This window comes from Carcharhinus amblyrhynchos, chromosome 9 (assembly GCF_965287045.1).
Source record: "Carcharhinus amblyrhynchos chromosome 9, sCarAmb.v2.hapA, whole genome shotgun sequence".
NCBI lineage: Eukaryota > Metazoa > Chordata > Chondrichthyes > Carcharhiniformes > Carcharhinidae > Carcharhinus > Carcharhinus amblyrhynchos.
This window is the reverse complement of record NC_137332.1, coordinates 103,323,258-103,345,163: the sequence shown is the minus strand read 5'-3', so window position 1 is coordinate 103,345,163 and position 21,906 is coordinate 103,323,258. Positions and strand designations below refer to the sequence as shown.

The 21,906-nt window shown below is 45.3% G+C and overlaps 1 protein-coding gene across 3 annotated transcripts; it reads right to left on the bottom strand.

Annotated features, from left to right (window-relative positions):
- Positions 1–768: 768 nt before the first annotated feature.
- Positions 769–20,968, bottom strand: mrps18b (mitochondrial ribosomal protein S18B). 3 transcript variants are annotated; one of them, XM_080196350.1, is made up of 7 exons: positions 20,849–20,968; positions 14,308–14,434; positions 9,915–10,012; positions 6,884–6,952; positions 4,542–4,608; positions 4,162–4,221; positions 769–1,077 (listed from the first exon to the last, which is right to left on the bottom strand). In XM_080196350.1, exons 1-7 carry the CDS (start codon positions 20,948–20,950, stop codon positions 866–868), a joined length of 735 nt encoding a protein of 244 aa, XP_080052476.1. In that variant the 5' UTR covers positions 20,951–20,968; the 3' UTR covers positions 769–865. The 3 variants fall into 3 exon arrangements, with proteins under 3 accessions (XP_080052476.1, XP_080052477.1, XP_080052478.1); XM_080196351.1 differs by lacking the exon at positions 4,162–4,221; XM_080196352.1 differs by lacking the exon at positions 6,884–6,952.
- Positions 20,969–21,906: the final 938 nt, after the last annotated feature.

Below are 21,906 nucleotides of genomic sequence, written 5' to 3'. Positions count from 1 at the left end.
CCAAGTTCTTTAGGGGAAGGTAGGCAGTCACAGTAAGCAGATTTTTAAGCCTCTAAAGACATATAGGAGCATAACCATGAATTACCATCTTTCAAATGCTGACAGTCCACAGTTCCATGGAAAATTTGTATTCGCAGACTGGCCTTCAAGTATTGCCTTACCATTTAGCATGATTATGGTATAGAAGGCTAGCATTCTCATAAGAGCTTTCCAGTTAGTTTCAATTCCCCCTGCTGTTCAGTCACAGCCCAGTAAATGTTTCCCCTTCGAGTATGTATCACAATCCCTTCCAAAAGTTAATGTTGACCCAGTTACCGCCATCCTTTCACAGTGTGCTTTCTGGATCACAACTCACTGACAAACTTTATTCCTCATTTCCCACTTTCAATTACTTTGCACATTTTCAAATTTATGCCCTTTTGATTATCTTGGATCAACATTAATGTTGCATGTTTAATGTAGTAAAACATGTCCAGGGACTTCACAGGAATGTTTCTACCCCATAAACAGATTTAAATCAAGTTTCTACTCTTACGAGAACTCAGAATTTTGAAGACCTTTTAAACCTCAGCTCTGCATTCCCTCCCTATCCTTGGTACCATCCAAATAAATCTCTCAGCCTCTTTCCAACAGTCATCTGCTCCCTTAGTTATACATGTTTAGATGTTAAATATTTCAGTTACTTGCAACATGAGTAGCTCAGATTGAGGCAGGATATTCTGTACCAATTCCCAATCCATCACAAACTGCAGCAAGTAAGCTTGGTCGTTGACTGTTTTTGCATTTTATTCAAATTTAGTTGAACATGCTCCAGAATCTCATTCCCATATCTTTTTGAAATGGTCCCATCAGCTGCTGATCAAGCTTAGGGTGTCTGAGTGACGTTCTCTTTTAGAAAGGGTTTGTACATCTTACGAATCCGAGCAACCTCCTTCTCAGGTGGCTCCTGCCACTGATACCAGCTGTACCAGGGTCCCTCCTGCTGGGGCGGGGGTGGGGTTTTGCCCACTGCCCCATGGGAAATAAAGTAATCGTCTGGATTGATCTCAATGCGGGGTACTTGGAACGAGAGCAAACCTGCAATAGATGGAATTAGGAGACAGAATTAACAGTGAGGTGTGTGCGACCAATGCAAATGGGAAAGGTGAATTTAACAGGAACTAAACCTTGAATTGTTTATTGCTTTACCCTTCATTTTGTCAATCTCTAATCCTAATTATAGAACCATAAATTACAGCTCAGAAACTGGCCCTTCTTGTCTGTGCTGACTCATGTTTTGTCTGGTCCCACTGACCTGCACTTGAGTGGGTTCATGGAGGAGAGGGGTATGGAGGGATATGGTCCAAGTTTTTCTTAAATGTTAAAAGTGACCCTGTATTTACCACTTCATCCGGCAGCTCATTCTACACTTCCACCACTCTCTGCATAAAGAAGCTTCTCCCTAATATTCCCTTTAAACTTTTCTCCTTCCACCCTTAACCCATGCCTTCTGTTTTTTTTTCTCCCCCTAGCCTCAGTGGAAAAAGCCTGCTTGCATTCATTTATCTGTACCCATCAAAACCTTATTCACCTCTATCAAATCTCCCCTTTATGTTCCAGGGAATAAAGTCCTATTCAATCTCTAACTCAGCTTCTCAAGTCCCAGCAACATCCTTGTGAACCTTCTCTGCACTCTTTCAACCTTTTTTTACATCCTTCCTGTAACTAGGTGACCAAAACTGTACAGAATACTCTAAATGTGGCCTCACCAATGCCTTATACAATCTTATAACACTCCAACTTTTATACTCAATACTATATTTATAAAGGCCAATGTACCAAAAGCACTCTTTACAACCCTATCCACCTGTGACATCACTTTTAGGGAATTATGTACCTATATTCCCAGATTCCTCTGTTCAACTGCACTCTTCAGAGTCATACCATTTACCCTATACGTTCGACTTTGGTTTGTCCTTCCAAAGTGCAATACCTCACACTTGTCTGTGTTAAATTCCATTTGCCATTTTTCAGCCCATTTTTCTAGTTGGTCCAAATCCCTCTGCAAGCTTTGAAAACCTTCCTCACTGTCCACTACACCTCCAATCTTTGTATCATCAGCAAATTTGCTGATCCAATTTACCACAGTCATCCAGGTCACTGATATAGATGACAAATAACAGTGGACCCAACACCGATCCCTGCAGCACACCACTAGACACAGGCCTCCACTCAAAAGCAATCCTCCACAACCACACTCTGGCTTCTTCCATTGAGCCAGTGTCTAATCCACTTTACTACCTCCCCATGTATACCTAGTGACTGAACCTTCCTAACTAACCTCCCATGAGGGACACTGTCGAAGGCCTTGCTGAAATCCAGGTGCACAACATCCATCACCTTCCCTTCATCCACTTTCCTGGTAACCTCCTCGAAAAACTCTAATAGATTGGTCAAACACGACCTACCACGCACAAAACCATGTTGACTCTCCCTAATAAGTCCCTGTCTATCCAAATATTTGTAGATCCTATCCTTTAACACACCTTCCAATAACTTGCCCACCACCAACAACAAACTTACTGGCCTATAATTTCCTGGATTTCTTTTGGAATCTTTTTTAAACAACGGAATGACATGAGCCAGCCTCCAATCAGCTGGCACTTCTCCCATGAATACTGACATTTTAAATATATCAGGGCCCCTGCAAGTTCAACAGTAGCCTCCCTCAAGGTCCATGGGAATACCCTGTCCGGTCTTGGGGATTTATCCACTCTGATTTGCCTCAAGACAGCCAGCATCTCCTCCCCTTTAATCTGTAAAGGTTCCATGACCTTCTTACCTGTTTGCCCAATTTCCGTAGACTCCATGCCCGTTTCCTCAGTAAAAATGGATGCAAAAAACCCATTTAGTATCTCCCCCATCTCTTTTGGTTCTATACACAGTCTACCACTCTGGTCTTCAAGAGGACTAATTTTATCCCTCACTATCCTTTTGCTCCTTACATACCTATAGATTTTCTTGGGATTTTCCTTCACTCTGTCTGTCAAAGTAACCTCATGTCTTCTTTTAGCCCTCCTGATTTCCCTCTTAAGTAGCTTCTTGCACTTTTTATACTCAAGCATCTGATCTGTTCCTTGCTGCCTGTACATTTCATACAACTCTCTCTTAATCAGTGTTACAATCTCCCTCAAGAACCAAGGTTCCTTATTCCTATTTACTTTGCCTTCAATCCTGACAGGAACATACAAACTCCGCACTCTCAAAATTTCTCCTTTGAAGGCCTCCCACTTTCCATTTACTTCCTTACCAGAGAACAGCCTGTGCCAATCCACACTTCCCAGATCCCTTCTCATTTCATCAAATTTGGCCTCTTGCCAGTTCAGAACTTCAACCCAAGGACCAGATCTATCCTTACCCATGATCAGGTGAAACTAATGGCATTATGATCACTGGATCTAAAGTGTTCCCTCACACTCACATCCATCACCTGCCCTAACTCATTTTCCAATAGGAAATCAAAACTCAATAAAAACTCAAGAGGTTCAGCTCAGCCAGGGGTCCCAAGTGGCTGTTAACAGCACACTAAGTTGAACACAATTGTCAGTAGGTTAGTTAGGAACAGTGGCTAGTACAGCTCAGCTTTAAAAAAAACTAGCTGATGGGATGTGGCATCTTTGGCAGGATCAGCACTTATTACCCATCCCTAATCTCCTTTGAAAAGGCAGTGGTGAGCTTCCTTCTAGAGTCTCAGCAATGTAGATACATCCACAGTGTTGTTAGGGAGGAAATTTTAGGATTTTGATCCAGCAATCAGTGAAGGAATAGAAGTGATATTCCCAATTCAGGATGGAGTGACTTGGAAGAAACCTCCAGGTGGTGTTCTCACCTGGTATCTGCTGCTCTTGTCCTTCTAGAATAGTCATGGTCAGGGATTTGGGAGGTGCTAAGGAAACTTTGTTGAGTTCCTGCTGTGCATTTTATAGATGGTGCACACAGCCCCCACCACCCAGGTCCGAGAGGTTAAATGGAGAGTTGAACTCATTACACTGCCTCACGTGCTGCAGCAGAGGTTTAAATCCAGACAATTCCCAACGTAATTGGACCAGGGTTTCTCCACAACCCCCTTCTTCTTCCCTTAATTACACATTATCGAGATCCCCCATTCCCCAGGCTTCTTACCATTATCCTTAGCATCTTGTATTGCTTTGGTCAACTTCTTGTACTGTTTCATACAGACACCTAGAATCCAATGAGATGAAGCAGAGTTGCCACTCAGTAACAAAATAAATACGTATTCCAACCAGCAAGTCCCAGAGAGGGTCGAAAGGGCAGCATCTGACCCACTGTCCCACCCAGTCCCAGAAGTGGGGGCGGGAGAGGAGGAACGAAAGAAACCTCCCCTCCACACCTCTAGCTACAATCAACTTGTGAATTAACTTGGAGACCTGCTGATCTGTTGTGTTCAGCCACAAGCCGGATAGTTGCGTTGAGCCAGGAGGGGAGCTGATTTGCCGAGTGCTCCACCAATTTGTCAATTCAGTGACTAATCAGGTGCTTACCGGTTCTGGTTGGATGATAAACGAGACCGGAGTGAGGACAAATGAATTGTTCCAGGAGCTTCACGTTCTGTGGGAAATGGAAGCCAGGGTCACAATGATGCAACACACAGTTAGTACAAAATAAACTCAGTGCTTGTTTGCCATGATAAAAATTCTGAATCACACAGAACACGAACAGGCCTTTTCAGGCTGATGGATTTGTGCTGGTGCTTATATGTCACACGTATCTCATCTCATCTACCTGCCTTCTAAAGTAACTTTTTTTAAAGTTTACTTATTAGTTACAAGTGGACTTACATCAATGAAGTTACTGTGAAAATCCCCAAGTCACCACACTCCAGGACCTGTTCGAGTACACCAAGGGAGAATTTAGCATGGCCAATGCACCTAACCAGCATGTCTTTCAGACTGTGGAAGGAAATCGGAGCAGCCGGAGGAAACCCACGCAAACACGGGGAGAACATAAACAGTGACTCAAGCTGGGAATCGAAGTCAGGTCCCTGGCACTGTAAGACAGCAGTGCTAACCACTGTGCTATCACGCCATCCATTTTTTGGCCTGTTAACATTTCTTCCTATTCCCTGGTTGTAGTGTCCTGACTTGTGGATTTTAAACATAAAGAAAACTTGTAGTCCACACACATTGATTCAAACTTCAACAGAATCTTTCTGGGAGCTTTTTTCCTGTCCCAGGTACAAACTGAAAATGAAACAGCAATCTCTGCAACACCCTAATGATATCGCCATTAAACTGTGTGATTAAAGGAACCCGCAACCACAAATGCAGAACACTGGTTTCAACATGTACTCTCATGGAGATTCCTCTCAGGAGCCTCTCCATACTGTTCATCTCAGCCACTTTGTGGCTATGAGTTAAACAGTCTCACCACCCTCTAGGTAAAGAAGCATTTCCTTATTTCCTGAATGGAAATATGACTCCCAACTTCCTCTCCATGTTAACATTCTTTCCATGTTAACTTTGTACAATACATCCTCATACCTCCATCCTCTTAAGTTTTCTCTGAGCTTAAAATAGGCTGAAACCTGCTCTTCCTTTCTCAATAGTGGTATTCCCCCAACAGCATTAATGAAAGTTTGATAACAAGCTACTTAATGAGATTGATACAGGTGATTAAAATCTTGGTCAAAGGGGTAGGTTTAAGAAGCAACCTAAGGTTTAGGGAGATAATTCTTTCGACTGGGGGCTCAGCAGCTGGAAGGTATGGTCACCAAGGGCAGGGCAAAGGGAGTTGGGGCTTGCAAGGAACCGGAATTGCATTAGATATCACCAAGGGTTGGAGGCAGTTGTAGAAATAGGAAAGGATGGGGCAAGGAGGAACTTGAACACTAGGATGAGAACTTTAAAGTTGAGCTGAGCGAGATAAAAACATCTTTTTTAACTTATTCAGTCTCGAAAAATGGGCTTTGCTGGCAAGGTCACCATTTATTGCCTATGCCCAGTCGCTCTTGAGCAGGCAGTGATGAGCTGACAGTTTCATGTGGCAGTTAAGAATCAATCCCATTGCTGCAGGACAGCAGATTTCATAGAATCCCCACAGTGCAGAAGAGGCCATTCGGCTCATCAACTCTGCCCTGACTCTCTGATGGTGTATCTTATTTAGGCCCTCTCTCCCACCCATTCCCCATGGCTAATCGCTAACCTACACATCTAGGGATACTAAGGGGCAATTTAGCATAGCCAATCAACCTAACCCACACATCACTGGAGTGTGGGAGGAAACTGAAGCACCTGGAGGAAACCCATGCAAATGTGGGGAGAAATGTGCAGACTCTGCACAGACAGTGACCCAAGCCGGGAATCGAACCTGGGTCCTTGATGCTGCAAAGCAGCAGTGCTAACCACTGAGCCACCATGTGGCCCTTTCCTTTCCTAAAGGAACGGATGGCTTTTTTAGATCAATTATCAATGTGATGATCATTTTATTCCCCCAGCTGTGTGATAGGATTGGAATGCATGATACTGCAGCATTAGTCTGGACTTCCACTGACGTTACCAATGTGTTACAACTGCCACCACCACCAACCACCACCCCCCCCCCCAACTCATTGCTGTCAACATTGAAAATAACCATTGTGAAACCCAGCTACTCAGCAAATGTTCTTCCAGTATTTGCCATCTATACTCGCTCTGGTCTGCACTACGTGGCTGATTCCTAGAGTCCTTCAAACAGGCATGACAAGTCCTTACTGTGACCTGTTTCTCTGAAGCCCCACAGCCACTGTCTCAGAGAAGTGCAGAAGGGGTTATAAAAGCAAGCTTGCAGGAGTCACCCACATCCCCCCAGTGACTAATAAAACCTGCAGGCCTTTGGAGACGCTCACCCGGTGGTCAACCTGGATCTTCGGATCTCGGCATATTGGGCAAGGATTGCCGCTTACTTTGTCCCCTCTCTGCAGAAGAAAAGCACGTGTTACGATAGGACCAGTCGAAAGGGGGCACAAGAAGAGCAGAAGGCTTAGGGATTTACTAAAGGCAGCAAGCTGAGTGGACAGTTACACAGAATCCACAGCACAGAAACCGCATGCACCAAAACTGCAGATTCTGAGAATCTGAAATAGAAACAGAAAATGCTGGAGATGCTCAGAGTTCGGGCAGCATCTAGGATGAGTTATCCTTTCCTTTTTCTCCCCACAAATGCTGCCCGACCTGCTGAGTATTTCTAGCATTTGTTTTTTTTTCGGCCCCCAGACAACCCGTCGAGTCTTCAGCCAAATTCAATTCGAACGTGGGTTGAAAGCACTACAATTCCATTTATCTTGCCTTTTCTCCAGACCCCTTGAGTTAATAACAATCTACCAATCTTGGTCCTGGATATTTGAATTGGCCTCATTGCCTTTGAGTTCTCCCCTTTAGGAGAACTTGTGGTGCGGTGGATCGCACCCCTACTTAAGTTTTGGGTTCAAGTCCAACTCCAGGGACTTGTTGGCCACAGAAGGAGCATTCGTAATGTGATTCAATGGGCTAATAAGTCAGTTTGGGAATCCTTCCATTGCTTCCCCCATTATTCCCCAAAAACGGAAAACGTATGTGTGAAGATACACAAATAAAGAATAGGCGGCATGGTGACACAGTGGTTAGCACTGTTGCCTCACATCATTTGGACTTGGTTCAATTCCGGTCTCGGGTTACTGTCTGTGTGGAGTTTGCATGTTCTCCCCATGTCTGCATGGGTTTCCTCCCCCAGTCCAAAGATATGCGGGTTAGGTTGACTGGCTGTGCTAAATTGACTCGAATGTCAGGGGGAGTAGCAGATTGGGGTTATGGGGTTAGGGCCTGGATGGGATTATGATTGGTGCAGACTGGATGGGCCAAATGGCCTCCTTCTGCACTGTAGGATTTTATGATTCTATAATCCCCTTCATTTTACTCCATAACGACCCAATTTCACACCCCCTCAACTCCCCCACAAGCGCAGGAATCAGCTTCTCTAGACCTACTTTATCCAGTCCCTTAAATCAATCAGGCCCTACTTCAACTTTCCAAACCCAAGGGAATACAACAGCTGGAATACTGTGTACAGTCCTGGGTGCCACTCTACAGGAAGGACATGAAAATATTGGAAAGAGTGTGGAAGAGATTGATGAAATGGTACCAAGGATCAGAAACTGGAGAAGATGGAACACTTGCCTTTGGAGGGAAAAAAAAGAGATTTGGTGGAACTGGGGGAGAAAGTGCTCCCACTTATGAAAGGATCAAGAACAGGGATCAGATTTAAACTAATTGACAAAAGGCAGCAAAAAATTACGTGAGAAATATCCTTTCAGAAAATGAGTGGTCTGGGTCTGGAATACAAGGGATGGGGGAGATGACGGGGAGAGAGAGAGAGATGTGGAGTGAGGGGGTGGTGCAGAGAGAGATGAGGAGAGAGAGAGAGAAGAAAGACAGAGGGAGGGGGGGAGAGATAGAGAGACAGACACTGATGGGGGGAGATGGAGGGACAGGAGGGAAGAAAGAGAGAGAGAGAGAGAGAGAGACAGGGAGGGGAGGAGAGAGAGAGAAAGGGAGGGACGGGGGTGAAGAGAGAAAGAAAGAGAGAGAGACAGGGGAGAAGAGAGAGAGAGAGAGAGACAGGGGAGGAGAGACAGGGAGGGATGAGGGTGAGCGAGAGGAAGAGACGAGGGGGAAGGGGAGAGTGACTCTGGAGTGGACCGAGAATGTGGTAGATACAGGTTCAATCAAGGGATTCTTGGGTTGGGGGAGAAGGCAGGGAAATGGCGCGAGTTAAAATGCTAATTCAGAGAGCTGGTACAGACACTGGGCAGAATGTTACAGGGCAAAAGGAGGCCAATCTGTGAAGATATATGCAATTCTGTGAACTTAGATCTGTGCAGAGCTTTTAGGTAATAAAGCCTCTGAAAGATGCTTCACTGTTGTGTTTTATGAAGCAAAAATGTGACACCAAACCACGCCATGAGATATTAGAGCAAAGGGTTGGCCAAAGAAATAGGTTTTAAAGAGTATCTAAAAAAAAGTAAGAAAATAAGGAGGTGGAGAGGTTGAAAGAAAGCAGCCCAGAGCCCAGGACATAGGCAACTCAAAGCATGGTGGAGTGATAAATATCAGAGACACTCAAGAGGCCACAATCAGGTGTCAGAGGGCTTGTGGGGACCACAGAGACAGAAAAAGGCAAGATCTGGGAGAGATCAGAAAATAATGAGAAGTTTGAAGGTAAAATGTTTTAAGGGAACCAATATAGGCCACTGAACACAGGGTTGATGGGGGAATGGTGCCATTGACTAAAGACATGGCAGCAGAGCCTTTGGATGACAGTCCAAGTCAGGTTAATCCTTTTGAAACCCCGCCCTGAATTTAATTCAGGAACCTGTTGGACACTGAACCTATAGGATCCTAACAGTGCAGAAGGGGGCCACTTGACTCATCGACTCTGCATTGACTCTCTGAAAAAGCATTTTACCCAGGACCAACTTCCTCCGCAGTATCCCTGTAACCCTGCGCATTTAGCATGGCCAGCCCACCTAACTTGCATATCCTGGGCCACTAAGGGGCAATTTAACATGGCCAATCCACCTAATGTGCACATATTTGGATTGCAGGAGGAGCACCCAGAGCAAACCCATGCAAACACGGGGAGAACGTGCAAACTCCACACAGTCATCCAAGCCGGGAATCGAACCCAGGTATCTGGTGCTGAGGAGAAGCAATGCTAACCACTGTGCCACCACACTGGTGTTGCAATCCTTTCCAAAACAAAAAAAAACAAAAGGTAAAAACCCAAGGTCCGGTGCACTAAAACCAAAGGCAGCGCGCCAGATGGGCAGAGCCATGAGAAACAGCGCAGTTACAAAAGGTGGGAAAAAAAATGAAAGACCACGAGGAGAGCAATGATCTTACAATGCAGGTTTTCCTGGTCTTCTGAGGTGGGATCGCACCCTTGTGGTTCCTCCGATAGTCAGCCCAAATTGGATTTTTGCCATATCGCTCAATGTACTCTGCAACACAAAGCATCACTGTGTGATTTCAAGAAGAAATTTGATCTAGCTCTTGGGGCTAAAGGGATCAAGGGATATGGGGTGGGGGGGTGAAAAATCAGGATATTGAATTTGATGATCAGCCATGATCAAAATGAATGGCAAAGCAGGCTCGAAAGGCTGAATGGCCTACTCCTGCTTCTAGTTTCTCTGCTTAAATGTAAAAAGAAAAAGACTGAAGAAAAATTTATGCCGAGGGACCCCAACAGTTAAACCAAACTAAAAGGTATTGAAAAGGAAAACGGGAATACAAATGTCTAGGAGTCCAGCATGGTCCTTGAAGGTTGCCAACACGTTATCAACTTCTGGGTCTCAAGAAGGCAGAATGATGATATGACAAAGACTGATTAGGGTGTACAAAATTGGTGTGGGAGTGACCAATTTGTGAAACATCTCTGCCATCCCTCTTTAGGGGACTCTGATGGCAGATGAGCAGTAATATCTTCAACACACCCGCTTCCAGAATGCAGTGGATTGCGGATACACTAGGAATACAGATAAGAACATAAGAACATAAGAAATAGGAGCAGGAGTAGGCCATCTAGCCCTTCGAGCCTGCCCCGCCATTCAATAAGATCATGGCTGATCTGTCGCTGCTCAGTTCCACTTTCCCGCCCTCTCCCCATAACCCTTAATCCCCTCTCCTATCAAAAACCCATCAACCCGCGTCTTAAAAATATTTAGCGAGGCAGCCTCCACCACTTCAACGGGCAGAGAATTCCAGAGATTCACCACCCTTTGAGTGAAGAAGTTCTTCCTCAACTCCGTTCTAAACCGCCCCCCTTTTATCTTGAGGCTGTGCCCCCTAGTCCTATTGTCTTTTTTGAGCGGGAAGAGTCTTTCCACCTCTATCCTATCCATCCCATTCATCATCTTATACGTCTCAATGAGATCTCCTCTCATTCTTCTAAACTCTAACGAGTACAAGCCCAGTTTATTCAGCCTCTCCTCATAGCTCAACCCCGGTATCAGCCTAGTAAACCTCCTCTGCACTCCCTCCAAGGCCAAAATATCTTTGCGCAGGTGCGGCGCCCAAAAATGCACACAGTACTCCAGTTGCGGCCTCACCAATGCCCTATACAGCTGCAGCAAGACCTCCCTACTTTTATATTCAATCCCCTTCGCTATGAAGGCCAGCATCCCATTCGCCTTCCCGACCACCTGCTGCACCTGCAAGCTGGGTTTTTGCGACTCATGCACAAGGACCCCGAGGTCCCTCTGCACCGTCGCCTGCTGCAGTTTTTCGCCCCGTAAGTAATAGTCCTTCCTACCAAAGTGGACCACCTCACACTTGCCAACATTAAATTCCATTTGCCATTTCCTGGCCCATTCGCCCAGCCTATCTAGATCCTTCTGCAGACTCTCCACACCCTCCGCACAATTTGCCGTTCCACCAATCTTGGTGTCATCAGCAAATTTCAACACTCTACACTTGGTTCCCTCCTCCAGACCATCTATATAAATGGTAAAAAGCTGAGGCCCCAGCACCGACCCCTGGGGCACTCCACTAGTCACCATCCGCCAATCCGAATAGCACCCGTTGACCCCCACTCTCTGCCTCCTATTTGACAACCAATCCTCTATCCACGCTAACACCCTACCCCCAACTCCATGTCCCTCGACCTTCTGCAATAACCTCTTGTGAGGCACTTTGTCAAACGCCTTCTGAAAATCTAGAAAGACCACATCCACCGGCTCTCCTCTATCCACCGCCCTAGACACATCCTCATAGAACTCCAGTAAATTTGTCAGACACGACTTCCCTTTAATGAAACTGTGCTGCGTCTGCTCTATCAAGCAATTCCCTTCAAGATGCCTCGCAATTTCCTCCTTAATGACAGATTCTAACATTTTACCTACCACAGACGTTAAACTAACCGGCCTATAATTCCCCGCCTTTTGCCTGGCACCCTTCTTAAACAACGGCGTAACATTAGCCGTTTTCCAATCATCCGGCACTTCCCCGGAATCCAGCGACGTTTGGAAAATAACCACCAAGGCATCCACTATCACCTCCGCCATTTCTTTCAGAACCCTCGGATGCATTCCATCCGGTCCTGGGGACTTGTCCACAATCAGCCCCTCCAGTCTGTCGAGCACCGCCTTTCTAGTAACAGTAATGTCATTAAGACCCTCCAGTCCTACCACCTTTCCATCGCTAACACCCGGCAAATTATTCACGTCCTCCTCCGTGAAGACAGAAACAAAAAAGTTATTCAATACCTTAGCCATATCCCCATCCCCTACCACTAGGTCCCCTTTCTCATCCTCTAAAGGACCAACATTCACCCTAGCCAGCCTCTTCCTTTTTATATATTTATAAAAACTCTTGCTATCCTTTTTTATATTAAGCGCTAGCCCAGCTTCATAGTTTCTCCTACCCTTCCTTATCAACTTCTTTGTCAATCTTTGTTGACATTTAAACCTCTCCCAATCCTCTTCTCGCCCACTACTCTTAGCTACTCTAAATTCCTCCGCTTTTAGTTTAACACTTTCCTTCACCTCCTTCGTTATCCACGGCTTATTACCTCTCCTCCTACTATCCTTTTTGACCATCGGAATAAATTTCCGTTGAGCACCAAGAAAGATCTCCTTAAAGATCCTCCACTGCTCCTCAACAGACCCTCCCTCCAACGCGCTCTCCCAGTCCACATTCGCCAATTCTTCTCTCATCCTACCGTATTCCCCTCTATTCAAACAAAGGACGCGTGTCCGGGAACCCACTTTCTCCTCCTCCATCTGCACCAGAAACTCCACCATACAATGATCACTCTCCCCAAGAGGATCCTTCACCACAAGGTCCCTAATTCTACCTGCTTCATTACATAGCACCAGATCCAAGATAGCTCGCTCCCTCGTCGGCTCCAACACACACTGTTCGAGGAAACTATCCCAGCAGCATTCCAAAAACTCTTCCTCGAGCCCCCCACGTCCAACATGGGTCGACCAATCAATATGCAGATTGAAATCCCCCATAACTACGGCCGTCCCATTCCTGCACGCTGCACTGATTTGCGCGTTAACAGCCCGCCCCACCTCCAGATCATTATTCGGGGGCCTATAGACGACACCCACCAGCGTCTTCCTCCCTTTGCTGTTCCTAATCTCCACCCACAATGATTCCACCCTCTGCTCCTTGGCTCCAATATCATCCCTTGCTACCACCGTGATGCTATCCTTAATCAGATGGTCATCCTTCATCATCTGACAGTGTCTGACCCACTGTCCCACCCAGTCCCAGAGGGGGAAAGGACAGTGTCTGACCCACTGTCCCACAGGGGGAAAGGACAGTGTCTGACCCACTTTCTCACAGTCCATCAAGATCTTCTGACGCCATCATGTCTAGCTTGACACCCATTAGACACTACAATCAGCAGGGAGCGAAAGTGTTAAAGTTCTAAGTAGTCATAATATCAAGTCTCCCAAGTGCTCAATTGCCAAGTCACTGGTAGGTTAGCGCAGGTAATAAATACTTGCATTCTAGTACAGTAACCCCGGCCCTTAAAATGAAATAAAGCTATTGATTCATGCACAGAGTAAGTAACCTCCCAGATAGATGAGCCCACAAGCAATTACAAAGGTGCCTAATCTGCAAGTTAATGTGGCAACCTAGTTTCCCCATACTGCTTAAGAGTGACAATCCTCTAATGCAGGTTGGGTTGGTAGTTAGGACAGCAAATGCAACACTAGCATTCATTTCAAGAGGACTAGAATACAAAGGGAGGGGATGTACTGCTGAGGCTTTACAAGACTCTGGTCAGACCACATTTGGTATATAGCGAGTAGTTTTAGGCCCTGTACCTAAGGAAGAATATGCTGGTCTTGGACAGGGTCCAGAGGAGGTTCATGGGAATGATCCAGGGAATGAAAGCCTTGATGTTTGAGGAGTGCCTAAGGACTCTTGGGTCTGGACTCGATGGAGTTTAGAAGGATGAGGGAGAGATCTCATTGAAACTTACAGAATACTGAAAGTCCTGGATAGAGTGAACGTAGGGAAGATGTTTCCATTAGTGGGAGAGACTAAGATCCAAGGGCACAACCTCAGAGTAAAGGGACGACCATTTAAAACCAAAATGAGGATAAATTTCTTCAGCTACAGGGTGGTGAATCTGTGGAATTCATTGCCACAGAAGGCTGTGGAAGCCAGGTCATTGAGTGTTTTTAAGACAGAGATAGTGTGCACCACTGAGAAGTCATTTCCATTGGTGAAGGCAGTATAGAACACAACTTTAGTTTAATAAATATGCAGCAAGAACCTTCGCTCTGCAGATATTCCCACGGGCGTTCCTTGTAGCGAGAGATCAGGTCGAAGGTGGTCTGGTCTGACGCGGTACTGAAAGAATGGCCAGCTGGTTGCAGCATCCTCCATTGCAAAGTCGCACTCTGCAGGCAGAGAAGAAGAAACCAGAGAAATTAAATCACTGCTGAACACAATACTCTAGGTGTGGTCTCACCAACATCCTGTATAATTGCAACACAATCCTCCTCCTGTATTCAAAACCTCTTGCAAAGAAAGGCCAACGTACCATTTGCCTTCTTTCCTGCCTGCTGCACCTGCATGCTTACATTCAGTGACTGGTGCACTAGGGCACCCAGATCCCGCTGCACACGCTCCTCTCTCAATTTAAAGCCATTCAGGCAGTAACCTGCTTTCTTGTTTTTGCTTCCTAAGTGAAAAACCTCTCATTTATCCAAATTACACTGCATCTGCCGTTGATTTACCCACTCATCCAACCTGTCCAGATCATTCTGAAGGATCTCTGCATCTTTGTCACAGTTCACTTGGTATCATCTGCAAACTTTGAGATGTTACATTTTGTTCCCTCATCCAAATTAGGGATTGCAGTGGTTCAAGAAGGCTGCTCCAGCATCCTCTCAATTAGGGATGGGCAAGAAATGCTGGCTTAGCCAGTGACACCCACATCCTGTAAGTGATATAAAAAATTTCCTGTTCCAACATTAATCGGGTTTTGATGAAGTAGAGTGGGAGGAGGCTCCCGTGGCGTATAAACACAGATCTGTTCTGTGCTGCAAGTCTATGCAATAGGGCTCATTTTCAGAACACAGTTCCTCAGTGTCTTTGCATTTCTGTCTACTCGCCAGTTGGGTTGTTGACAATGGTCGGCAGCCAGTTCACCCACAACTGCACACAATATTTGCAACAAAACACTGTACTGGGCTGCACCTGTCTGCTTTGGGTGCGAAAAATGTCGCTCACAGGGCTCATTTGAAAACTCCACAGCTCAGGTGACAGCACAGGAGAAGAGTCACAAAGACAGGAAAGGGCCCCTGTTCTGTCATCACTGACAAGTTGCTTCAGGAAAGAGAGTACTCCTGGGTCCCTGCTGCTGATTATATTGGCCAGCAGTCCCTGTGGAGAGTGCTCACATGTACAATGTCAGCAGGACTGTGCACAGCTGAAAACACCATTGGTCAAATATCCCTGAGGTCAGCTGAAGCCAATTTGCCAGGCTGGATGTCGGTTTTACACCCTGTCCAATATCACTCAACACCCAACTTCAACTGGGCAGCATATAAATCCCACATCGCACCTCTCAATTTTCCTACAAGCAGAGATTTAAATTGGCCCCTTGAAGGAAGAGGTCACTGTCTGCAAAAGAAGAAAAATCTCAGCCTGGGGACTTATCGCAAGCAACTTGTTGCTCTTTACCAGTGCCGTGGAGAGGAGTCTTCCATCACTTTGGTGGTGATAAAGAGAGCAGACTGATTTATTTACTTAATAGTGTCACAACATTGCAATGAAGCTACTGTGAAAATCCACTAGTCGCCACACTCGAGCACCTTTTCAAGTACACTGAGGGAGAATTTAACATGGCCAATGCGGTTAACCAGCACGTCTTTCAGACTGTGGGAGGAAACTGGAGCACCCAGAGGAAACCCGTAAAAGGGGAGAACATGCAGACTCTGCACAGACAACGACCCAAGCTGGGAATCAAACCAGAGTCCCTGTCGCTGTGAGGCAGCAGTACTACCTGCATCATAAAAGGAGATGGAACCCAAAAGAGGTGTGACCATTACAATGTAGAAAAAAATAGGGTTGTCACGCAGGCCATCTCCAAGCACGTATATACCATGCTTGGTACAGAACTTAAGTTTGTTCGGCGAGAGAGGGATCTGAAGTACTAGGGCACCAAGGACTATCAAGACTGAAGGTATAAAGAGTTGGTTAAGATTATATTCATTGCAGTTGAGAAGAATGAGGGGAGGAATCTCATAGAAACCTATAAAATTCTAACAGGACCAGACAGGGTAGATGCAGGAAGGATGGTCACATGGTGAGCCTGTGGAATTCACCACACTGGAAAGCAACTGAGGCCAAAACATTGAATGTTTTCAAGGAGTTAGATAAAGCACTTGGGACGAAGAGGTCAAAAGATATGGAGGAGTGGGGGTGTGGAGGAGGCGAGAAAAGGTTACTGAGTTAGATGATCAGACATGATCATAATAAATAGTGGAGCAGAATTGAAGAGTCGAATGGCCTCCTCTATGTTTGCGTGTGTGGCCAGACGATCCGAACTAGAAAGCGTGGGTGGGTTATGCCTATGAGAGATATCAGCAAATTTTTCCTTGGATTCAGAGGATGAGTTGCCAGTTCACATGGACTGGATAAAGAAGGAGCTGGGTGTATTTTTTGCTTCTGGTTATTAGTGCCAATAATAGAGAATTTTAGAAACTCTCTCTTCGGCCCTACGGTTTGCTGAACTCGCTTTGATTCCTTTAGGAATTTTTCATGTTTTTCCCCACCCCAGAAATGGCTGAGAAGGTCTCACAGGAGATTACACAACTGATAGAAGGGAACATTAGGGGTCACTTTGCTCACTTGCATCCTGACTGCTTGAGTCAAGTTTGATGGAGCAAGTTTGCCTTTACCATCACCCTCACTCCTCCCATCCCTAACCCCACGTTTCCAAGTACCTAGATATGGGAGCATGGCCCCTTTAAGGGGACATTCCCTGAAGGTCTTGAGTTTGGGTCAGACATTGTTGAGTGTCAAGGGAGGAAGTCGAGCGAATCGTGTGCTATAGTGCGTATCCCGGGTCTTGAATTGAAGTCTGGGAGGAGTAAGTGTACAGTTGTATAGTTATCCTGTTGGATCCTATGTGTATATGTAGTTAATCTTTGAGTTTGCAATAAAGCCCAATTGTTCCTGAGCCTCACTGAGTCACCCTTGATTTATTACACTGGCAATGAGGAAAATCTTTCCAAGTTCTTTGGGGATTGCAGTGCACAGCGGGAGGGGAAGGGTTTCATGCCTTAAGTAATGTCATTGGTACAGGAGAAAAAAATTGTAGGCACGTCACGCAACATGGATTGTTTTCAATTTCAGTTTTGAACTGCAGGTTTGAGTTGGGTTTAGGGGACGGGGGACATCATACTGAAAGCACCGTCTCTTCTTTCTCTCTCTCTGTTTTGGGAAATTCTGCTTTTGGCTGAAAGCCTTCCTGGAATAGAACATCTGTTGTTGGGGCTGGACCAGAGTCTCTCTGGCACTTTAAAAAGCTGTCTTGGCTTCAGACCGTTCTGAGTCCCAAGCGCATTGAACTGCAGAATTGAACTAAAGGTCTCGATCCCAGTATCAAGTGAGCATTAGTCTGTGCTGTGTTAAACCCGTGAAAAGGGTTTTTTTGTGGTGTATGAGTTTTGGTTTAATTGGAACTCATTAAGAGTCATACATTATAGTGGTTGTTTTGTTTCTTGTTTGTAATTGATAAAAGTTCTTGATAATTTTCTTACTATACATGTTGACTATATTCTTAAATAAACTTTGTTTGACAAAAGCTCCCTAGTGGGTCATTTAAATCATACCTGAAATGACACATCATGCTTATCTAGTCAAATTCAAGATGTAAAACTTACGATTCAGGCAGGCTTCATAAAACACTTGAGTTTCTAACCTGAACCATAACAAGGGAAAGAGGCTGGGTGTCAAATAGAAGAAAAAGCAAAGTACAGGTGCATGTTAAAATGCACCTGTACTTTGCATCAGGAAATTAGAACATTTCAATCCTTAAATATATTGAGAGACTATGTTAGTTTTTTGTAGTGAATGCGATAACAATTGAAGAAAAGCGGAAGGTTATTCAGCTCAGTTTGTGGCCCTCAGACTTAGAGTTTACTCAGAAGTTTAGCATCCATTCTTTTGACCAGATAGCTGGGTTGGTTAAGAATCATTCCAATCGTTATGTTGAGGGACAAATTTCATTCAGCAATCCGAGAGCAGGGAGACAATCTCAGGCTTTGTGGTCAGATTGAGAGGACAGAGCAATGCAAATTCGGCCCAGCTTTAGAAGAAATGTTGAGGGACTGTTTCGTCTGTGGTATAAACAACCTGGTTTTACATAAGGAGTTATTGGCAGAGACCAAATTGGCCCATGTGATTGAATATGCAGAATAGAATGTAAACACATGGTAAGGTGTACCAAACTAAGTAAACTGCTTGAGGCAGGAAGCGGCTGCTGTGAAGTCCAACCTGAATGCGAAGAGTGAGTGAAGAGTCCAAAAAAAAAGGAACGTTCAGCCATTTTGTGCACGGAATGTTCTGAAAAACTAACTGTTCTCTTTTCAGATGTACCATGGGATTTATGACAGCTTTCATTCACAGTCCTTCCCAAAGGAACACCCCCTCCCCACCCTGGATAACGTAGCACTTTCTCACTGATGTACCAGTGTGACCGTCTGTATTGTGTTGAAGACCTGGGAATGAGGTGAGGTAGGAAGAAATGGAAACCAAATACTCCTTTTAGAAAGTAAGTGCCTCAGTGGGGTAGAGGAAGAGAGATTTGGGCGGTGGGATAAAGTGACGACATATACTTATAAAGGCGATTTGAAATAAAAAGCAAACCGGGGTTCATTTCTAGGGAGACAGAATCAAAAAGCACAAAGACATGTACAACTTGTATAGATCTTTGGAGCACCGAGAGCAGTTCTAGTCTGTATTATATTAGAAAAGGTAAAGAGGCACTGGAGGAAGTCCAAGAGCGTAATTAAAATGGCTCAACCAGAAACAAGTGTCGAAACCTATCAGTAGGTGAGGTGGTGGCCTAATGGTAATGTCACGCTTGCTCTGGAATATAAACCTAATAATATTGGTGATCATAACAACCATCATCAATTGTTCACTGATGCCTGGTTGGGAAGGAAATCTGCCATCCTTAACTAGTAGAGGCCAATGTCTGCCCTCTTCAAATGGCCTAGCAAATGAAGGACAATTTTGGCCTGGTCAGGGCCACTACACTGCCCCATTCCACAAAGGTATAAAGGGGCAGCACAGTGGTTCGCTGCTTCAGCACCAGGGACCCAGGTTCTATTCCAACCTTAGATGACTGCGTGAGTTTCCTCTGGGTGCGCCGGTTTCCTCCCACAATCCAAAGATGTGCAGGTTAGGTGGGTTAGCCATGATAGATGTGCTGGGGTGTGGGATGAGGTGGGGAGGGTTATGGGGATGGGGCAGGGAAGAGTGGTGGGGCTGGATGGGATGCTTTTCAGAGGATTAGTGCAGACTCAATCGGCCAAATATATCCCCCCACCAACAAAAACTGATACATCTGAATTCCAATGTCACAAGGATACAACAACTTGCATTTACATAGCACCTTCAGCCTAGAACACCAAATGGCATAATCAGAAAATAAACAGACATAAGAACTAGGAGCAGTAGGCCATCTAGCCCCTCAAGCCTGCTCCATCATTCAATAAGATCATGGCTGATTTTTTTGTGGACTTAGTCCACTTACTCACCCGCTCACCAGAAACCTTAATTCCTTTACTGTTTAAAAATGTATCTATCCTTGTCTTAAAAACATTCAATGAGGTAGCCTCAACTGCTTCACTGGGCAGGGAATTCCACAGATTCACAACAGATTTCTCACGAGGCCAGAATTAGGTGCACAAACAGCTTACAGGGTTGCCAGGCTGGAGAACCAAGACACAGTGGGAAAGTTGTTAGCAACTCTGCCTTAAAGCGCCAGGAAACCAGGTTTGATTCCCAGCTTGGATCACTATCTATGCTGCATCTGCACATTCTCCCCAGGTTCCCTCCTGTTTCCTCTCACAGTCCAAAAGATGCGCTGGATAGGTGCATCGGCTGTGCTAAATTCTACCTCAGCATACCCAAACAGGCACTGGAGTGTGGTCCTCTTTTAAGGTCAAACCAAATAAACAAACTCAAGTTAAATTAGGATAAAGTAAATGGGGCAGCTCCTTAAAAGGAAGGGGAATGGCCCAAACAAAAACAAAGTACAAAGGAAACTTAAAAATGTCAAATTAAAACGTAATTACAAGGGTCAATAATGCACACCAACCCCTGCGGTGCCCAACAGGCACAGAAGGCATCAACTATACCCACAGACTCTCCAGGGACACCTGGCCATGAACGTAGCCGCAGTAGAGGGGCAGACAGTCAGGATGAACGGCCCCCCTTGATTGCCCGCTGCCTGGACCTGTAAATGGCACGTTTCGCCAGGCACCAGAGTGTGGTCACTAGGGGATTTTCACAGTTTCTTCATTGCAGTGTTAATGTAAGCCTACTTGTGACACCAATAAATAAACTTAAAACTCCTCCCTGCTCACCACCCCAGAGTACAGTCTCTGCTACTTAGCAGGAGTAAGAGACAGATGTGTTGACGTTCCCTTCATCTTTAAAATGGGTGAAATTCATTCTTTACTAAGTGAGAGATTGTCTAGGGCTTTTAGCTGACTTAAAAAGAAAGGCCAATTTTATTTTATTTTATTTTTAAATTTCAATTCAGAGCATCAGAAACAGCAGCAGAATCTTACCAGCAAGCCCCTATGCAGTACTGCCATTGCCCTGAGCTGCCCACACAACTGGCTAACCAGCGCCGCCATCTTGTTGTTGTGCCAGGCGGGGTGAAAGGTCATCCTGATCCCAGCCACTTTCCAAACGAAACTAAAATTAACTGACAGCTAAGTTTTGTTTGAAAATAAAAATGCCACTTCGGTCATTTTTTTTAAAAATCACCTATTTAGGAGGAACAAAATAAAACCGCACTGATTTGAAATCCGCGTGGTTTGTCATGACGTCACCACATTCTAAAACCGTCCTTGAATTTGAAAAAAAATAATTGTTTTAATCAAAAATAACCATCCGATGTCAAAGTTATCGTTGCACTAACAGGAATGAATTGTGTTTTTTGTAGGGAGACCCTCCAAAGTATCACGTGACCCGACAATTGTCCTCTGAGGAAATGCTTTGTGTGTCTTTTCTTTCTTCCCTCCCCTCTTCGATTGGCAAATTAATAATAGGCTCGATCTGAGGGCGACACTGAGGGGATTGCGATTTTTTAAAAAGATAAATAAATTGGTTCCTTTTGGGGAAAAAGTAAACCGCGGTGCGCCTGCGCAGGCAACGGAAAATATCTGCAACTCATTCTGACGTCGGCGGCCATTACGTAATGGAATGGGGGGAAGGGAGTGAGCAATTAGCAAGCCCCCCTCCTGCAGCGAATAGCTCCTCGCTGACGGTTGGGGGAAGGGAGGAAACAATTCACAATTAACAGGCCCCCCTCCTCCTGCAGCTAATAGCTCCTCGCTGATGGTCGTGCCGGTGACATAGGCGCCAGCGTCGGCCCAGTTGCCGGGCAGCCAATCAGATTCAAACACCCAACGGATTGAGCCACGTGACCCTTCCGCCCAACTGTGACGTCCGCATCCTGAGTATAAAAAGCGAGACGCAGGCAACTGCGCCATTCCAGGCTTTGGTTTGAGGTATGTGTGGAGGGATATGTGGGCGGGTAATTTTTTTTTTAAAAACTAAATCTATCCGCCTAGACGAATTTTTAAAAAAAATTAAATGCACGGTTTGATTCGTGATTCTG